Genomic DNA, 13264 nt, shown 5'->3' on the forward strand with positions numbered 1-13264 from the left:
AGACGCCCCGGGTGCCGGGCGCATCCCCGCTGGGGTGACGCCAGTTGGATCCCATAGGAGCCACCGGATCTGGGCCTGGGACGGGGGGATGGACGGAGCTTCCCCGGAACCCAGAGGGAGCGCTGGACGCTGGGGCTAGCGAGCCGTACACAAGCATTCTTCCTTTCCGATCTTTTCCTCTGCTGAGGACAGGTCGGAGTCGTCTCTGGGAACGCGGCGCCTTTCTTTTCGGGCGCACCAAGCAGGTGTCGGGAGGGAGCGGAACCTTCCGCCTAAAGGTCCGGAGTCCCGACAGCCCTTCGGCTACTTCTGCTCTTCTGCCTGCGGCAGTGGGAGCTCCGGAGCCCCTACCTTTTCTGGGGAGAGGGTTAAGGAAGAGAAGGTGGTGTAGGGGGCGGTCAGGGAAGAAAGGCGAGATATGTGGATGGAAGGACAGTGGCAGGCCCCCAGATAAACAGAGAACTGGGATCGTAGAGGGAGTAAGAGACGGAAATGGAAAAAGCTGGGCTGAAAAGCGACAGGGGAGGGAGAGAGTGACAGAGGCGGCGAGAAAGGAAGAGACAGGGAGGAAGAGAGGGAGGGAGGGAGGAGGGAAGAGGGAGGGAGCCCGGAGAGAGGGAAGAGAGCGCCGTGGGAGCCGGGCGTGGGGCGAGGCCAGGCGTGCAGGCGGGAGCCAGTGTGCAGAGCAGCTGCCCGGTCCTGCTCCCGCCTCGGAGCCCCTGGCCCGGGGGAAGGGGAGAGGCCGCCAGCCCAGTCTATGTCTTTTTCTGACTCCAGTGCAACCTTCCTGCTGAATGAGGTAAACGCGAGGGCCCCCTCCCCAGTGGGTGGGAGGAGAGCCCACTCCGAGCTAGGGAGAGGGCTGGCATTTGGGGGAAGACTGCAGTGATGAGGAGGGAGGCGGAGTAGGTGAGGCTAAGGGTAGAGGTGGCAGGTAGGAAAGGACGGAGCGCCAGTGCTGGCAGCCTCTAAGCACTGGGACTGGAATGGGTGGGGAGGGCTGTGTGGGGGCCAGAAAGGGGTCTAGATGTGAGGACTGAGGGGAGGACTCTGCAAAGCTCCCCTAGTTATCCTCCCTGCATTCCCTGGGAGCAGCCCAGCAGCTAGAATCCTAGAGGCTTTGGCTTTCTCCAGATCTTAAATACTGCTGGGGAGGACTTCCTAGAGGTCCTAGCTTCTGCCTCAGTTTCCTCTCTTCAACACTCCGTGACTGGGATCCACCCAGGTTCCTGGTGCACTTATAGGAGAAGCTAGAATGTATTCTGGAGATTGCCAAGAATTCCAACTCCCAAACCTGGTTATTCAGGCTTCCCCCCAGCCCCGACCCCATGTCCTGCTTCCATGCCTTGGGTATCTGCCAGCTGCCAGTCTAATGATGCTCTCCAGAAAGAGGAAGGCAGGAGGAATCCTGTCCATGAATCCTCCTCCCACCCCAACCCCCAGCTCGCTCTCCTTATGCTTAGCCAGGGAAAAGAAAATGGATAAGGGACCACATGGATAGTGACCAGCACATGTCTTGTTATAGGACAGGAAGCACTAGGCTGGCATGAAACTAGAGCAGGCAGGTGTGGGTGAGGTGAGAAATGGAAAAGAGCAGTGAGTAGCAACTCGGAGAGAAGGGAACCAGGGAGAGGCTCTGAAGCTCCTGCAGGACCCAGGAGATGGCCCAGGTATGAGGAACTTGAATACATCTCCTGGGGGTGGTTGGCATGGCAATTCATGCTTCATGAGCAGACTTAAGACACCACTGTCCCAGATGGGGATGAAGATAAGGTGTGTAAGACACGAGTGAGGTTGATAGCAGATCCACTGTTACCTACAGTCCCCTGGACACTCCGGTGGTGGGTAGAGTCCCAAAAGGAGGGGCCAGGAGAGTAAATTCAGGGATGGAGAGAGAAGCAGATGCCTTGGTAGCTGTCATCTTCATTAGAATCATCTTCCAGGAGAGAGCACCTTAAGGTCTTATTGTGTCACATTTAATGCCCCCTTTCTGCCCCTCTGGAAGGACAGAAGAGACAGAGAATAAAAGAGGCTGAGAAATACTGAGGAACTGGGAGAGGGCACAAAGCAAGAAGACAGTGTCTGGGAACTTCCGATACAGAAGAATCCAACATATAACCAAGCCCCAAATGGTGCTGGACTCAGGAGTGGGAGCTGTGAAAGTACACTGTCTCCCCAATAGTGGGCCATAGGGGCTCCAAGAAAGTTGTTCACCAAATCCCTGCGGGAGGTAGATGCTGGCCAGGGCTGGACTGCACCATTCACAGGGTGGTGAGAGACTAAAGGCAGACCAAGACAGTCTTAAGATGAGACCCCCTTCTCTTTTTCTTGTTAAGGAACACGAACAAGTGACCTAAGTGGGAAGCCAGTTGGTTTGGGTGGTCTTCCTCTCTCTCCCAGGCACAGTGTTTCCTACCACAGATCTCACCAACCCTGTCAGAGTTTTGGTTTTCTAACTCCCCTGAAGCCCAGGAAGAAAAGGGATGAGCAAATACCAGATTCACCCTCCTGGGTGTGAGACTCTGGGAGGGGAGAAGGACTGAGACCCAGAAGCTGTCCAAGAGCACCCCTCTATCTCACATTCCCCATCCCCGCCACCGGCCCCAATCTCTGGGAGGAGGCAGAGAGGGGAGGAAAGGGTAGGGAGGCAATCAATATTCAAAGGAATAATTTTTCTCTGGAGTTCAAATGGGTGGATCTTTGAGGAAGTTTCCTCAAGACAAGGGCTGCTCCTCGGGTCTCTAACCTCAAATCTTAGTGCCCCTTTGAAGCAGACTGACTGGAAGAATGGTACATGTGGCTCCAACCCACACACTGGCCACCCGGACCACCCTCATCCTTTTGCTAAGGAGGGTATCTGGCCTTAGACTAGTGATTCGGAGGAGACTTGCTCTCCCCCCCCCCCCCCCCCCCCCACCCCCCCCCCCCCCCCCGCCAACCCCGGCGTGGCCAGGCTCCCTCTTTCAGTCCCAGCCACAACCGTCCCCCTACCTCCACTCTCTGGCTTCTTTCCCCCTCCCTTTAGGTTCTCCTAAAGCAGCCCCTCCCTACGCCAGTTCCCACGATGCCTTGGCAATGCCTGGCACAGTCCTTGGCAAGGAAGTGAGGAAGGGAACCCCCATCCTGGCCAGACTAGGATGAAATCTGCCCGCGCAACAGGTGTAGTAGGGTGGCCGGGCCCCAATCCGCCCGGGTTGGGCAACCACCGAGGCCCTTTGCGGCGAGAGAGTCCCAGCACTAAAGGGGCCGAGCGCCTGGCGTGGGGGGGTTGGGGAGGCGGGGGACAGGGACTACTTTTCAGCATTTGGCCGGGGGTCGCTAAAGCCACTCCTCCCCAGGACCCCTGCGGGTTTGCTTTTGGAGTCTCCCGGGCCGCCGGGGCGCAGACACGCCGCCCTCTCACCTGACGCCCGCCCCCGCCCCGCCTCCTCTGTCTCTCCAGGCTCCCACTACCCTGCCTCCCCTCTTCCTCTCTCGGCCTCTGCCCCTGAGCTGTCTCCCTCTCTCCGGCCTCCCCTTGACCTGCGCCCGCTCCTCGCTCGCGGGTCTCGGCTCCGCGGCGGTCTCCGCCCCGCCCCTCCCCCGCGCCAGCCCTTTGTTTCCCGGCGGAACATTTCCTGGGTTGCTGAGCGTCTCGATCTCCGCGTCCCTCCTCGGCCCGCCCCCTCCACGCCGGGATCCGCCCCGCCCGCAGTCTCTCCTCCCCTTCCTCCCCGCCGCCCCTCTGCCCCGTAGGTGCTCGGGGACCCACCTTCTACCCCGCTGGCGTCGGCCACCCCCCGGAGGCCGGGCCTCGGGCTCCCCCGGCGGCCGGCGCCCCCCGCCGCCACCCCCTCGCCCGCTCCCGGGGAGGGGGGTCAGGTGGGCGGGCGCTATTGTTGTAGGAGCCGGCGCCAGATTTCCTCAGCCGCGCTCGGGGTGGGACCGGCAGGGTTTTGGGGGGTGGGGTAGGGGGAGCGGTGATTTGAGCTCGGAGCAGCTGGTCTTCGCGGCTCGCTCCCTCCTTCGCGCTCTCGCTCTCCGCCGCCGCCCGCAGGGCTGCGGGGCTCGGTGGCATCTCCCGGGCGCGGCCCGCTGTCATCGCCCCTGCCTCCGGGCCGCTCCCGCCCCCGGCGCCGCTCGCTTCCCCCCACCCGGACTCCCCCATGTATGACGACTCCTACGTACCCGGGTTTGAGGACTCGGAGGCGGTGAGTGCCCACGGGGAGGGTGGGGGTGGGGACGTTGGGGTGACACCTCCTGTCCCTCGGACCCTTCCCCCAGTTCAGGACTTTGAGGAACGCCTCTGTGGCGGAGCAGGGCATGTCGTGGGGGGTGGGGAGGGTGGCGCTCCAGCAAAGTGGAGCGATGGATGTTCACGCCAGAGGCTTCCCGGTGCCCCCGTCCTAGAGCAGGGCGCATCCTGTGTGTGCCGAGAGGGGCTCGGGTGGGGGAGGCTCAGAGCAGGTGGCTCCACAGCCCAGGACAGAAGGGTAGAGGGAGGCGGGGCTGGAGACTGAGGGCACGGAGGCATTAGAGAGGCCTCGGGCAACGTCTGGAGTTCCCGAGGGAGGGTTTCTGGGGTCTGAACACAGCAGACACAGGAGATGCGGGGGTTCTTACAGAGGGGGATAATCCAGCCCTCCTGTGCCTTAGTAAAGAACAGATTAGGGAGCCTGGAGAAGAGCAGAGGATCCCATACCAGCCCCTTCAGACAGAAGGATCATAAAACTTGAGGACCTCCATTATCGCCTTCAGCTGGCCATCCCCGGGCACTGCCTTACCTCCTCTCCCCTCAGCCCAGCTTTTCTCCCAGGCTGGAAACTGGGTGCCCAGCACATGGGTGGGCCAGCTGACTGTGCCCCAGCCATCCCACTCCTCCTGCTGAGACATCCCCAAGCAGGGGGGCATCCTGAGCACCTGCTCAGCAGGGAGGCCGGGAGATGAAGCCAGAGGAGCCCAGGGCCTGGGGATGGAGAGGAAGCTCTTTGCTCAGAGAACCAGGCAACTGATAAATATTTAATTCTCCTCTTTGCTTTTATCTCCTGACCCACTGAGACAAATCAGCTCATTAGGCAGTGATTCCCGGAGCTCAAGAGGGCAGGGAGAGTGCCTGGAAAGATGGGGCAAGGATGGGCAGCACTGTCTCAGTCCCTTCTCTCCAGCATCCTACAAGAAGGCCTCCTTATGAAAGCAGCTGAATGGCTTGAGAGGGGTCTCTGATCAGATATGGAGGGTAGAGTGCTCCAGGGTCAAAAGGGGAGTGTTGGCGTCTTCTCCCATCTCCTGCTGCCATGTCTAGGATAGATGAGTTCTGGGGCTCAGGAAAGGCACCTATCTATCAGTCCTTTTTGGGGACTGGGCCCCTGCTGGGCCCAATTCCCCACTGGGCCTCTGGGGCTAATTACATTGCAGCTAGAGCAGATGATTTTCAAGGCTCTGGTGAACACCTCTTCCTGACAGTTGAAGGGACAGCTGGCCACGGCCCAGGGTGCCAAGGTGAGCTGGAGAATGAACCTCCCTCTGTGGGGCTGGAGGGCCCTAGAAGGTTCTTCCCATCCCTAGTTGAGAAGGCTTGGACTGTTTCAAGGTAAAGCCTGACATAGGGATGGTGTTTGGGGCAGCCTGCTAACCCATTGCTGGCTCCCCACCCCTCTCTGGTTCCTGGATTACCCTCCCCCACTTTCCTTTCTCTTGCCTGGCTCCTTGCTCTCCCTGAGGCCCCCTCTGAAGCAGTAGGAGGGAAATCAGGCTCTAAATAAATCCAACGGCTCATCTCCCTCCTCTCCTTCCCCCGTGCCAGGCAAGAGTAGAGCTGCAGCCTGCCCACACACTCACCAGGCGAGGGGGGCACCACCAGGGCACAGTGCCAACTCCTGGCAGCTCCAAAGCACTGAGCCTCTGGCTGTTTTGGCATAACAGGGGGTGGGGGAGGCAAGACCCCAGGGTCTGCTTGGTGGGGCAGCCCTGGCTTCCCTGAGTCATGGGTGAGCTCTGAGGACCTGGGAAAGATGGAGAGGGGATTGCATTCTGAGCATGACTCACGGAACATTAGGGAGAGACCCTGTCATCCCCGTCTTAGGCTAAGAGGTCAGGTAACCCAGGTGCCCCAGGCAGGAACACAACAATGACTCAGTTAGGCGGAGAGCCTGGAGAACAGAGAGGAAGGGTCAGACTCCTCTCCCATCTAGGAAGCATCTGGCATGTACTTACCAACACATGTGGTCATCCTGCCTCACCTGCCCCCTTGCCTGCTAGCCCCTGTTCACTTCAGACAGCTGTTTCCCACAGAGGCATCTCCTGTGCCCCGGGCCCCTGGGACAAGGTCCCCTCCTCAGCTGATAGAGCTAAGGTTCTTCCCAGGGCTCAGCTGCTCTTTATCCTGCTGCCAGGCCGGCCTTATTTAGTTCTCAAGGGAGATGGGGAACGTGCTCTGTGAAATGGAGGCTCTTCCCTCCTCGTGCTGTCTTCATGCCTTGGGTCTAGCACGGACCTTGTCGTGAGCTTCCACACTAGGACCTGGGCTGCCCGCAGGCTGACCAGCCCTCTTGCCCACGGTGGGCTGGTGTGTGAGTTTGTCTTCCCCACCCAGAATCAGGCCTCCGCTGCCTTCTGTGGTGGTCATGCACAGTGGGTCTGAAGGAATGTTCCTCAGCCTGAGAACATTCTACTACACATGCACACACGTGTACATTCCCACACGGTCCCTTTATCTAGGCTCCTGCCTGATCTCTGCCCCCTGGACCTCAGAACTGATGCAAGTATCCCTTCAGGCTTCTGCTCATAAAGAGGGGAAACTGAAGCAGGAAACAAAAGACTCCCTTTTCCCTAGACTGAGGGGGAAACCCAGACATTCTGACTTCTTCCTCCTGCCCTGAGGTCCAGCTTCCCTTGTTCATCACCCTCATGGCCTTGAAGGTGAGCTCTGCCACCCTCCTAAGGCCCCTCATTGCCCAGAGGCCCTTCCTCTGAGCAGGACTCAGACACCCTCTTTGCTCAGAGAGACCCACTCCCTCCATCCCCAGGGTTGCTCCTGGCTGGGTTGCCAGGCACCAGCACCGCCTTCCTCCAGGGCTGATATCCCCCCGGGCAAGGGGTGGAGAGATATAGGCCAGGTGGTAGGTGTGGCCAGGCCTCATCTGGGCTCAAGGAGGTAGCTTTATGTTGCCTCCTCAGTCTGTGCTGCCCACACCTGGCCAGTTGTCCCAGCAGGTGTGAGAGGAAAGAAAGTGGGGGTAGGGAGAGCAGGAAGGGAGTAACTGCCAGGAGTTGGGAGCCCCGTATCCTCCCCTTCACCGTGGATGAAGAGAGGGGATCTAAGGAGGTAGGCAGCTATATCCTGACACTCAGGACCAGCGCCATGCCAACCAGTGTCTCTTAACTGCTCCTGGCTGGCTATACTCCTGCCAGGCATTTGAAGGAAATAGTTTCCAGGCTGCTTTGCAGGCTGATGTGAACAAGAGGGTTGGGTCTTCTGGATTCCAAAGATTCCAAATCATCCCCAGTATGTCATCCTCTGTACATCTCACCTCCCTCCGCCTCACAGGACATGGTCAAGGGGAGAAAAGGGAGGAAGGAGGGAAATGAAGGCTCTATTCACGGCTGCAGTATTAATAGGTTTGGGAGGAAGAGCCCAGATCTCAGCACATATGGGTTGGACTGGCTTTCCTGCAGCCCCAGAAGCACTGGTGCCTTTCCTGGGGAAACAGGAGGGACTGACAGGGCCAGCCACCCCCATGGAGCTGGAGAGGCTGAGGTTCATGGGGTTCGGAGGTGCCTCTCTAGTGCCCAGCACTCCTGAGCCCACAGGTCACAGCGTCTCCCCACACCAGGGTTCAGCCGACTCCTATACCAGCCGCCCATCTCTGGACTCAGACGTCTCCCTGGAGGAGGACCGGGAGAGTGCCCGGCGTGAAGTGGAGAGCCAGGCTCAGCAGCAGCTGGAAAGGGCCAAGGTATCCTCTTGCCAGCTGGGGGCACAGTGGGCCAGCCTGGGTGGAAACTGGTGCCAGGTCCTAAGTCTCGAGGGGTCAACGGGCAGGATGTGCGAATGAGTATGTGTGTGGTTGGGTGGACGGATGGGCCCTGAGCCTGGAAGGGGTGCTCTGAGGTTCCCTTCATTTACGCCGACCGTTGCGTTCCCCAGCACAAACCTGTGGCGTTTGCTGTGAGGACCAATGTCAGCTACTGTGGCGTACTGGATGAGGAGTGTCCGGTCCAGGGCTCTGGAGTCAACTTTGAGGCCAAAGACTTTCTGCACATTAAAGAGGTAACTGACCCCCTCCCAACAGAAGCCGCTTGGTTTCTCTGCTCTTACCCAAGTTCCCAGGCCTCTTGCTTCAGTCCTCTTTAATACAAGTCCCGAAACTCCGAAACTCATCCTTAACACACCCCTGTACATACACACACCCCTCATACCAGAGACCTAGTCCTCAGGGTCTCTGTCCTCCGGAGTCCTGGGCCTCAGCTCCAATCTGTACAAGTGAGCAGTTAGCTTAGTTGCCTCTGTGGCTCCCTGTGACCAGTGTGAGGCCTCACACGCAAATCTTGGGGGTCTCAGACATGGCTGCCCTCCCCTCTGGCATCTTCTCCTGACCCCCTCCCCTTGCGCTGCCTGGCTCTCCCAATGCCTCCCTTTTCGTTGAAGAGCCAGCGCTGAGGCCTGGACCGCCTCCTCTACCACCCCTTCCGCCCCACCCCACCCCTAGAAATACAGCAATGACTGGTGGATCGGGCGGCTAGTGAAAGAGGGCGGAGACATCGCCTTCATCCCCAGCCCCCAGCGCCTGGAGAGCATCCGGCTCAAGCAGGAGCAGAAGGCCAGGTGAGAGCAGGGCTGAGACTCAGTAAATACCTCCCCACGTGTGCTCTTTACCCACAGTCCACATCACCACACAGGCATGCATACCGCCCCCTCTTCGCAATATGCAGTGTGCACACTCAGACCTAACGTGTACATTCACAATGCACAGGTACAAATGCTCACACACAAAGGCTCATATCACATGCACTTCTCTCACTAGCAGAAACATAAGATGTATACAGCTATTGAGTACTGTGTAGAGCAGACACACAAAGACTCTCACTGACCTCCCTCTCTGCTCTCAGGAGATCTGGGAACCCATCCAGCCTGAGTGACATTGGCAGCCGACGCTCCCCACCTCCATCTCTAGGTAGCCTCCCCTCCACCCACCTGTCTTGGGTAGGTGGGCCACTCAGACACAGGGGGAAGGGAGATTCTCCCAGTGAACAGTGTGGGAAGGGGTTGGAGCTGGGAGAAGCCCAGGCTTTCCCCTGGGGACGGGAAGACCGTGCCCTCAGGGTCTTTCCCCCTTCACCAACTTTAATCTTTTATTTCCTTTTCCAAAAAGCCAAGCAGAAGCAAAAGCAGGTGAGTCAAGGAAGGGACTGGGGCTTGGGGGGCTCATGGCTTCTGGCTGTGGGGACAGGTTTCTGGGCAGTCATTGTTGAAGGGGCAAGAAAACACAGAAGGGAGGGGGCCCAGATGTCTGCATCTGCCCCACCCCACTCAGGTGAAGGGCAGACCACATGGCCATGACTTTGCCTGACCTCAGGTCAATTCTGCAGGCGGAACATATTCCTCCGTATGACGTAGTACCCTCCATGCGGCCTGTGGTGCTGGTGGGACCCTCTCTGAAAGGTTATGAGGTGAGAGGTCCCTGACCCCAGAGTTGCCTCTACCAAACTTGCCACAGAAACAATGGGAGGGGATGTTCCCTACTGCCCATCCGTCAAGGTCTGTGTGGAGGGGGTGAGCTCCATGGCTGTACCTAGGGATGCTGCCCTTCTCCAAGAAGGCGCCAGTCAATTCCACGCCTTTCCCCTCACCCTCCCCCCAACCCAGGTCACAGACATGATGCAGAAGGCGCTCTTCGACTTCCTCAAACATAGGTTTGATGGCAGGTAAGCTACTCTGGCCTGGGGAGGCATGAGAACCAGGGAGAAGTCCTTGCCTCCTTCCAGATGCTGTAGCCAGGTCTCCTCTAAAGGGAAAGTTGGTGGGACCTGGGTAGGGAGGGCCCTAGGCTTGAAATTTAGAGGTGGGCTGTGCTTCTCCCTGTCCACCCCAGGATCTCTATCACCCGAGTCACCGCAGACCTCTCACTGGCAAAGCGATCCGTGCTCAACAATCCTGGCAAGAGGACCATCATCGAGCGCTCCTCTGCCCGCTCCAGCATTGGTGAGAAGTCACCAGTCCTGCTTCTCTGCCCACTCATGCATTAGTGAAAACCTTCCTCATACCTTCCTCTTTCCTGGCAACTTGCATTCCTGCCCAACCCCTTCTCCACCTCCCCCAGGATTGGCAAGAACCCACCCTAGTCTCAGTGCCCCGTGCTTCTGCCTGCCCAGGCCTTGATGAACATCCTCTCCCTCCACCATCCCTTCCCATCCACCATTTGGGAGACCCCAAAGCCCTGTTGGAGTCGGACGAGGGTGGAGCCACCGGTGAGCATTGCGGCTCCCCCGTCCCTCCCTTCATAGCTGAAGTACAGAGTGAGATTGAGCGCATATTCGAGCTGGCCAAATCCCTGCAGCTAGTAGTGTTGGATGCCGACACCATCAACCACCCGGCACAGCTGGCCAAGACCTCACTGGCCCCTATCATCGTCTTTGTCAAAGTGTCCTCACCGAAGGTAAGGCAGCTGTGGCGATGGAGGAGGCCTACAGGGCTGCCCTTTTAGAATGCGGTACAACTCTGCTTGGTCCGTGCCCAGGGGCTCCTCAGGCCACTTTTCCTGCTGCTGCTTACCACCACTCTGAGTCCTCCTTGCCTGCTCCCATGCCATGAGTCGGGGACATGCCCAGTGCTTCCTGGGCCCAGCTCTGCCCTTGCCCCTCAGGTACTCCAGCGTCTCATCCGCTCCCGGGGGAAGTCACAGATGAAGCACCTGACCGTACAGATGATGGCATACGATAAGCTGGTTCAGTGCCCACCCGTAAGTGGCTGGGGCACCACTCCTGTGCCCACTTTTGCTTTTCCAGGGCTGGGGTGGGCTGATAGAGATGGAACATTCCCCCTTTCCCTTCCTTCCAGGAGTCATTTGATGTGATTCTGGATGAAAACCAGCTGGAAGATGCCTGCGAGCACCTGGCTGAGTACCTAGAGGTTTACTGGAGGGCGACCCACCACCCAGCCCCCGGCCCTGGGCTTCTGGGCCCTCCCAGTGCCATCCCCGGACTTCAGGTAACCATTTCCAAGGGCACTGATGCTCAGGCTGAGCTAGCCAAAGCAATGCCTCCTCCCCACCCGGCGGATCATTCCTGATCTCCAATTTGAAGGCCAAAGGATCAGAGAGCAGAGCAAGGGGGTGTGGGTGAAGGCAGTCCCTGATGAGGGAAGAAAGCAATGAGACAGGTAATCAGAGGCCACTTTTCCTAGGATTCCAAAGAAACACGCTCTCCAAACTCTTCTCCTAGTCTGTCTTGAAGGCAGAGCTTGGATTTGGCAGGAGTCAAAAGTTCCAGTTTTCCTTGTCTGAAGTGGAAGAATGCTCCAGGGTGCTTCTCCTTCTGGATCATTTCCTGTACGCAGGGAGCGAGAGTTGAGGGCAGGAATCCTCACGCTGCCAGAGTGGGGAGGGAGACTGAGGCGAGGTCCGCATGGCCTCACTTAGAGCTGCCATCTTGTCCCCAGAACCAGCAGCTGCTAGGGGAGCGTGGCGAGGAGCACTCGCCCCTGGAGCGAGACAGCCTGATGCCCTCAGATGAGGCCAGCGAGAGCTCCCGCCAAGCCTGGACGGGATCTTCACAGCGCAGCTCCCGCCACCTGGAGGAGGACTATGCAGATGCCTATCACGACCTGTACCAGCCTCACCGCCAACACACCTCGGGGCTGCCTAGTGCAAACGGGCACGACCCCCAAGACCGCCTCCTGGCCCAGGACTCGGAGCACAACCACAATGAGCGGAACTGGCAACGTAACCGGCCCTGGCCCAAGGACAGCTACTGACACAGCCTCCTGCCACCCTGCCCCGGCAGGCACAGGCTGGCTGGGGCCCCTGCGCCAGGCAGGTTGGAGTTAGACTGGCATGAGGCTGGCACTAGGCTCAGCCCCCGAAACCCCCTGCCCAGCCCCAGCTCCAGGCCTGCCTGCAGTCCCGAGGTTCTGGGAGAAGAGCAGGGGGCCCCTCACCTCATGGGCACAGTGACCCCCCCCCCCCCCAGGCTCCCATTCCAGGAAATAGCTGTGTGTGCTGCACTCCGGCACCTTTCCTCTCCTCCTGCACAAGAAACTGCCCCACTGGGCAGTGCCCTCAGGCCAGGACCCCCTTAGCAGGGGCCTTCCCACCAGACTCAGGGAAGGAATGCCACTCAAAGTGAAAAGAGGGTGGGGCGTGGGCAGCATGGCATGAGGAAGAAACAAGGTCCCTGAGCAGGTACAGTCCTGTCCTAACCTGAGGGACTCAGGGGTTGTGCTTTGGGGTCTGAGGGCCTCTACTCACCTCACTGCCACACGTGAGACATGAGACAATCGAAGCCCAGCAGGGTGGCACTCCTGGCATCAGCTGGGGTGGGGCATCCACACAAAGGCTGGAGCATGGACGGCTGGGCTAGGGCCAGCTGAAGCTCCAGAAGGGAAGGGCTCTGCTCACCTGCCAGGAAGCAGCTTAACATCTGAAGGGACCAGGGACTAGGAACACAGTAGACTGGGGGCTGGGGAAGGGAGGGCGAGTGAGCAGAGAATATATGGACGGCTTGCTTCAGGCGCCTCCTTGCCCCACTCATTCTTTTGCTCTTGCATCCTATCTTTTCTGTTCTTGGTCTTCATGCCTCCCACGCCCATGAGATATGGGCCTCAGACTTTATTCCCTGATCCATAGCTGCTGCTCGTTAAGTTAGGATTAGAGGGGGAGATAAGACCCAGTGGACAGCCCCCAGAGGCCCTGTCAGCCTGGCTACCCGTGTCTTACGAGGCTCTAGTGTGTGACCTACAGAGCATGCTCCACAGCCCCTGCCCCACCTCACTGTCATCACTAATAAACACCATGCGCAGACCCTTGGGCTCCTGTTCTGTCTGCTGGCTCAGGGAGCCAAGGCCCTCACTGCATGGCCCAAGTCTGGAGTTGAAGACGTATCCTCGATGTGCTCTCTCAAAAAAGACCCACGGAGTGGGAAGAGAAAAGGACAGAGCTAGGGGAGGCACTAGACTCCCGGACGCCCCTTTACCCACCCGCTCACACCCAGGCCCTGGAGGGAGACCGTCAGCAGCACAGAAGGGACTTGTTTGGGGAGGTGGAGAAGAGGCTGAGTCACAGCCTCACTG

At 58.9% G+C, this 13264-nt stretch overlaps 1 protein-coding gene across 4 annotated transcripts; it reads left to right on the top strand.

Annotated features, from left to right (window-relative positions):
* The first annotated feature begins 742 nt into the window (after nucleotides 1-742).
* Nucleotides 743-12995, top strand: CACNB3 (calcium voltage-gated channel auxiliary subunit beta 3). Of its 4 annotated transcripts, XM_044941699.2 has the most exons (14): nucleotides 3306-4190; nucleotides 5449-5478; nucleotides 7812-7934; nucleotides 8126-8248; nucleotides 8688-8803; nucleotides 9088-9152; nucleotides 9351-9370; nucleotides 9568-9648; nucleotides 9845-9903; nucleotides 10071-10180; nucleotides 10483-10634; nucleotides 10842-10937; nucleotides 11036-11185; nucleotides 11636-12995. In XM_044941699.2, exons 1-14 carry the CDS (start codon nucleotides 4146-4148, stop codon nucleotides 11948-11950), a joined length of 1485 nt encoding a protein of 494 aa, XP_044797634.1. In that variant the 5' UTR covers nucleotides 3306-4145; the 3' UTR covers nucleotides 11951-12995. The 4 variants fall into 4 exon arrangements, with proteins under 4 accessions (XP_006054621.1, XP_044797634.1, XP_006054620.1 ...); XM_006054559.4 differs by lacking the exons at nucleotides 3306-4190; nucleotides 5449-5478 and adding an exon at nucleotides 743-799; XM_006054558.4 differs by lacking the exon at nucleotides 5449-5478 and having other exon boundaries at nucleotides 3443-4190.
* The last annotated feature ends 269 nt before the right edge of the window (nucleotides 12996-13264 follow it).

This window comes from Bubalus bubalis, chromosome 4 (assembly GCF_019923935.1).
Source record: "Bubalus bubalis isolate 160015118507 breed Murrah chromosome 4, NDDB_SH_1, whole genome shotgun sequence".
NCBI classification, from domain to species: domain Eukaryota; kingdom Metazoa; phylum Chordata; class Mammalia; order Artiodactyla; family Bovidae; genus Bubalus; species Bubalus bubalis.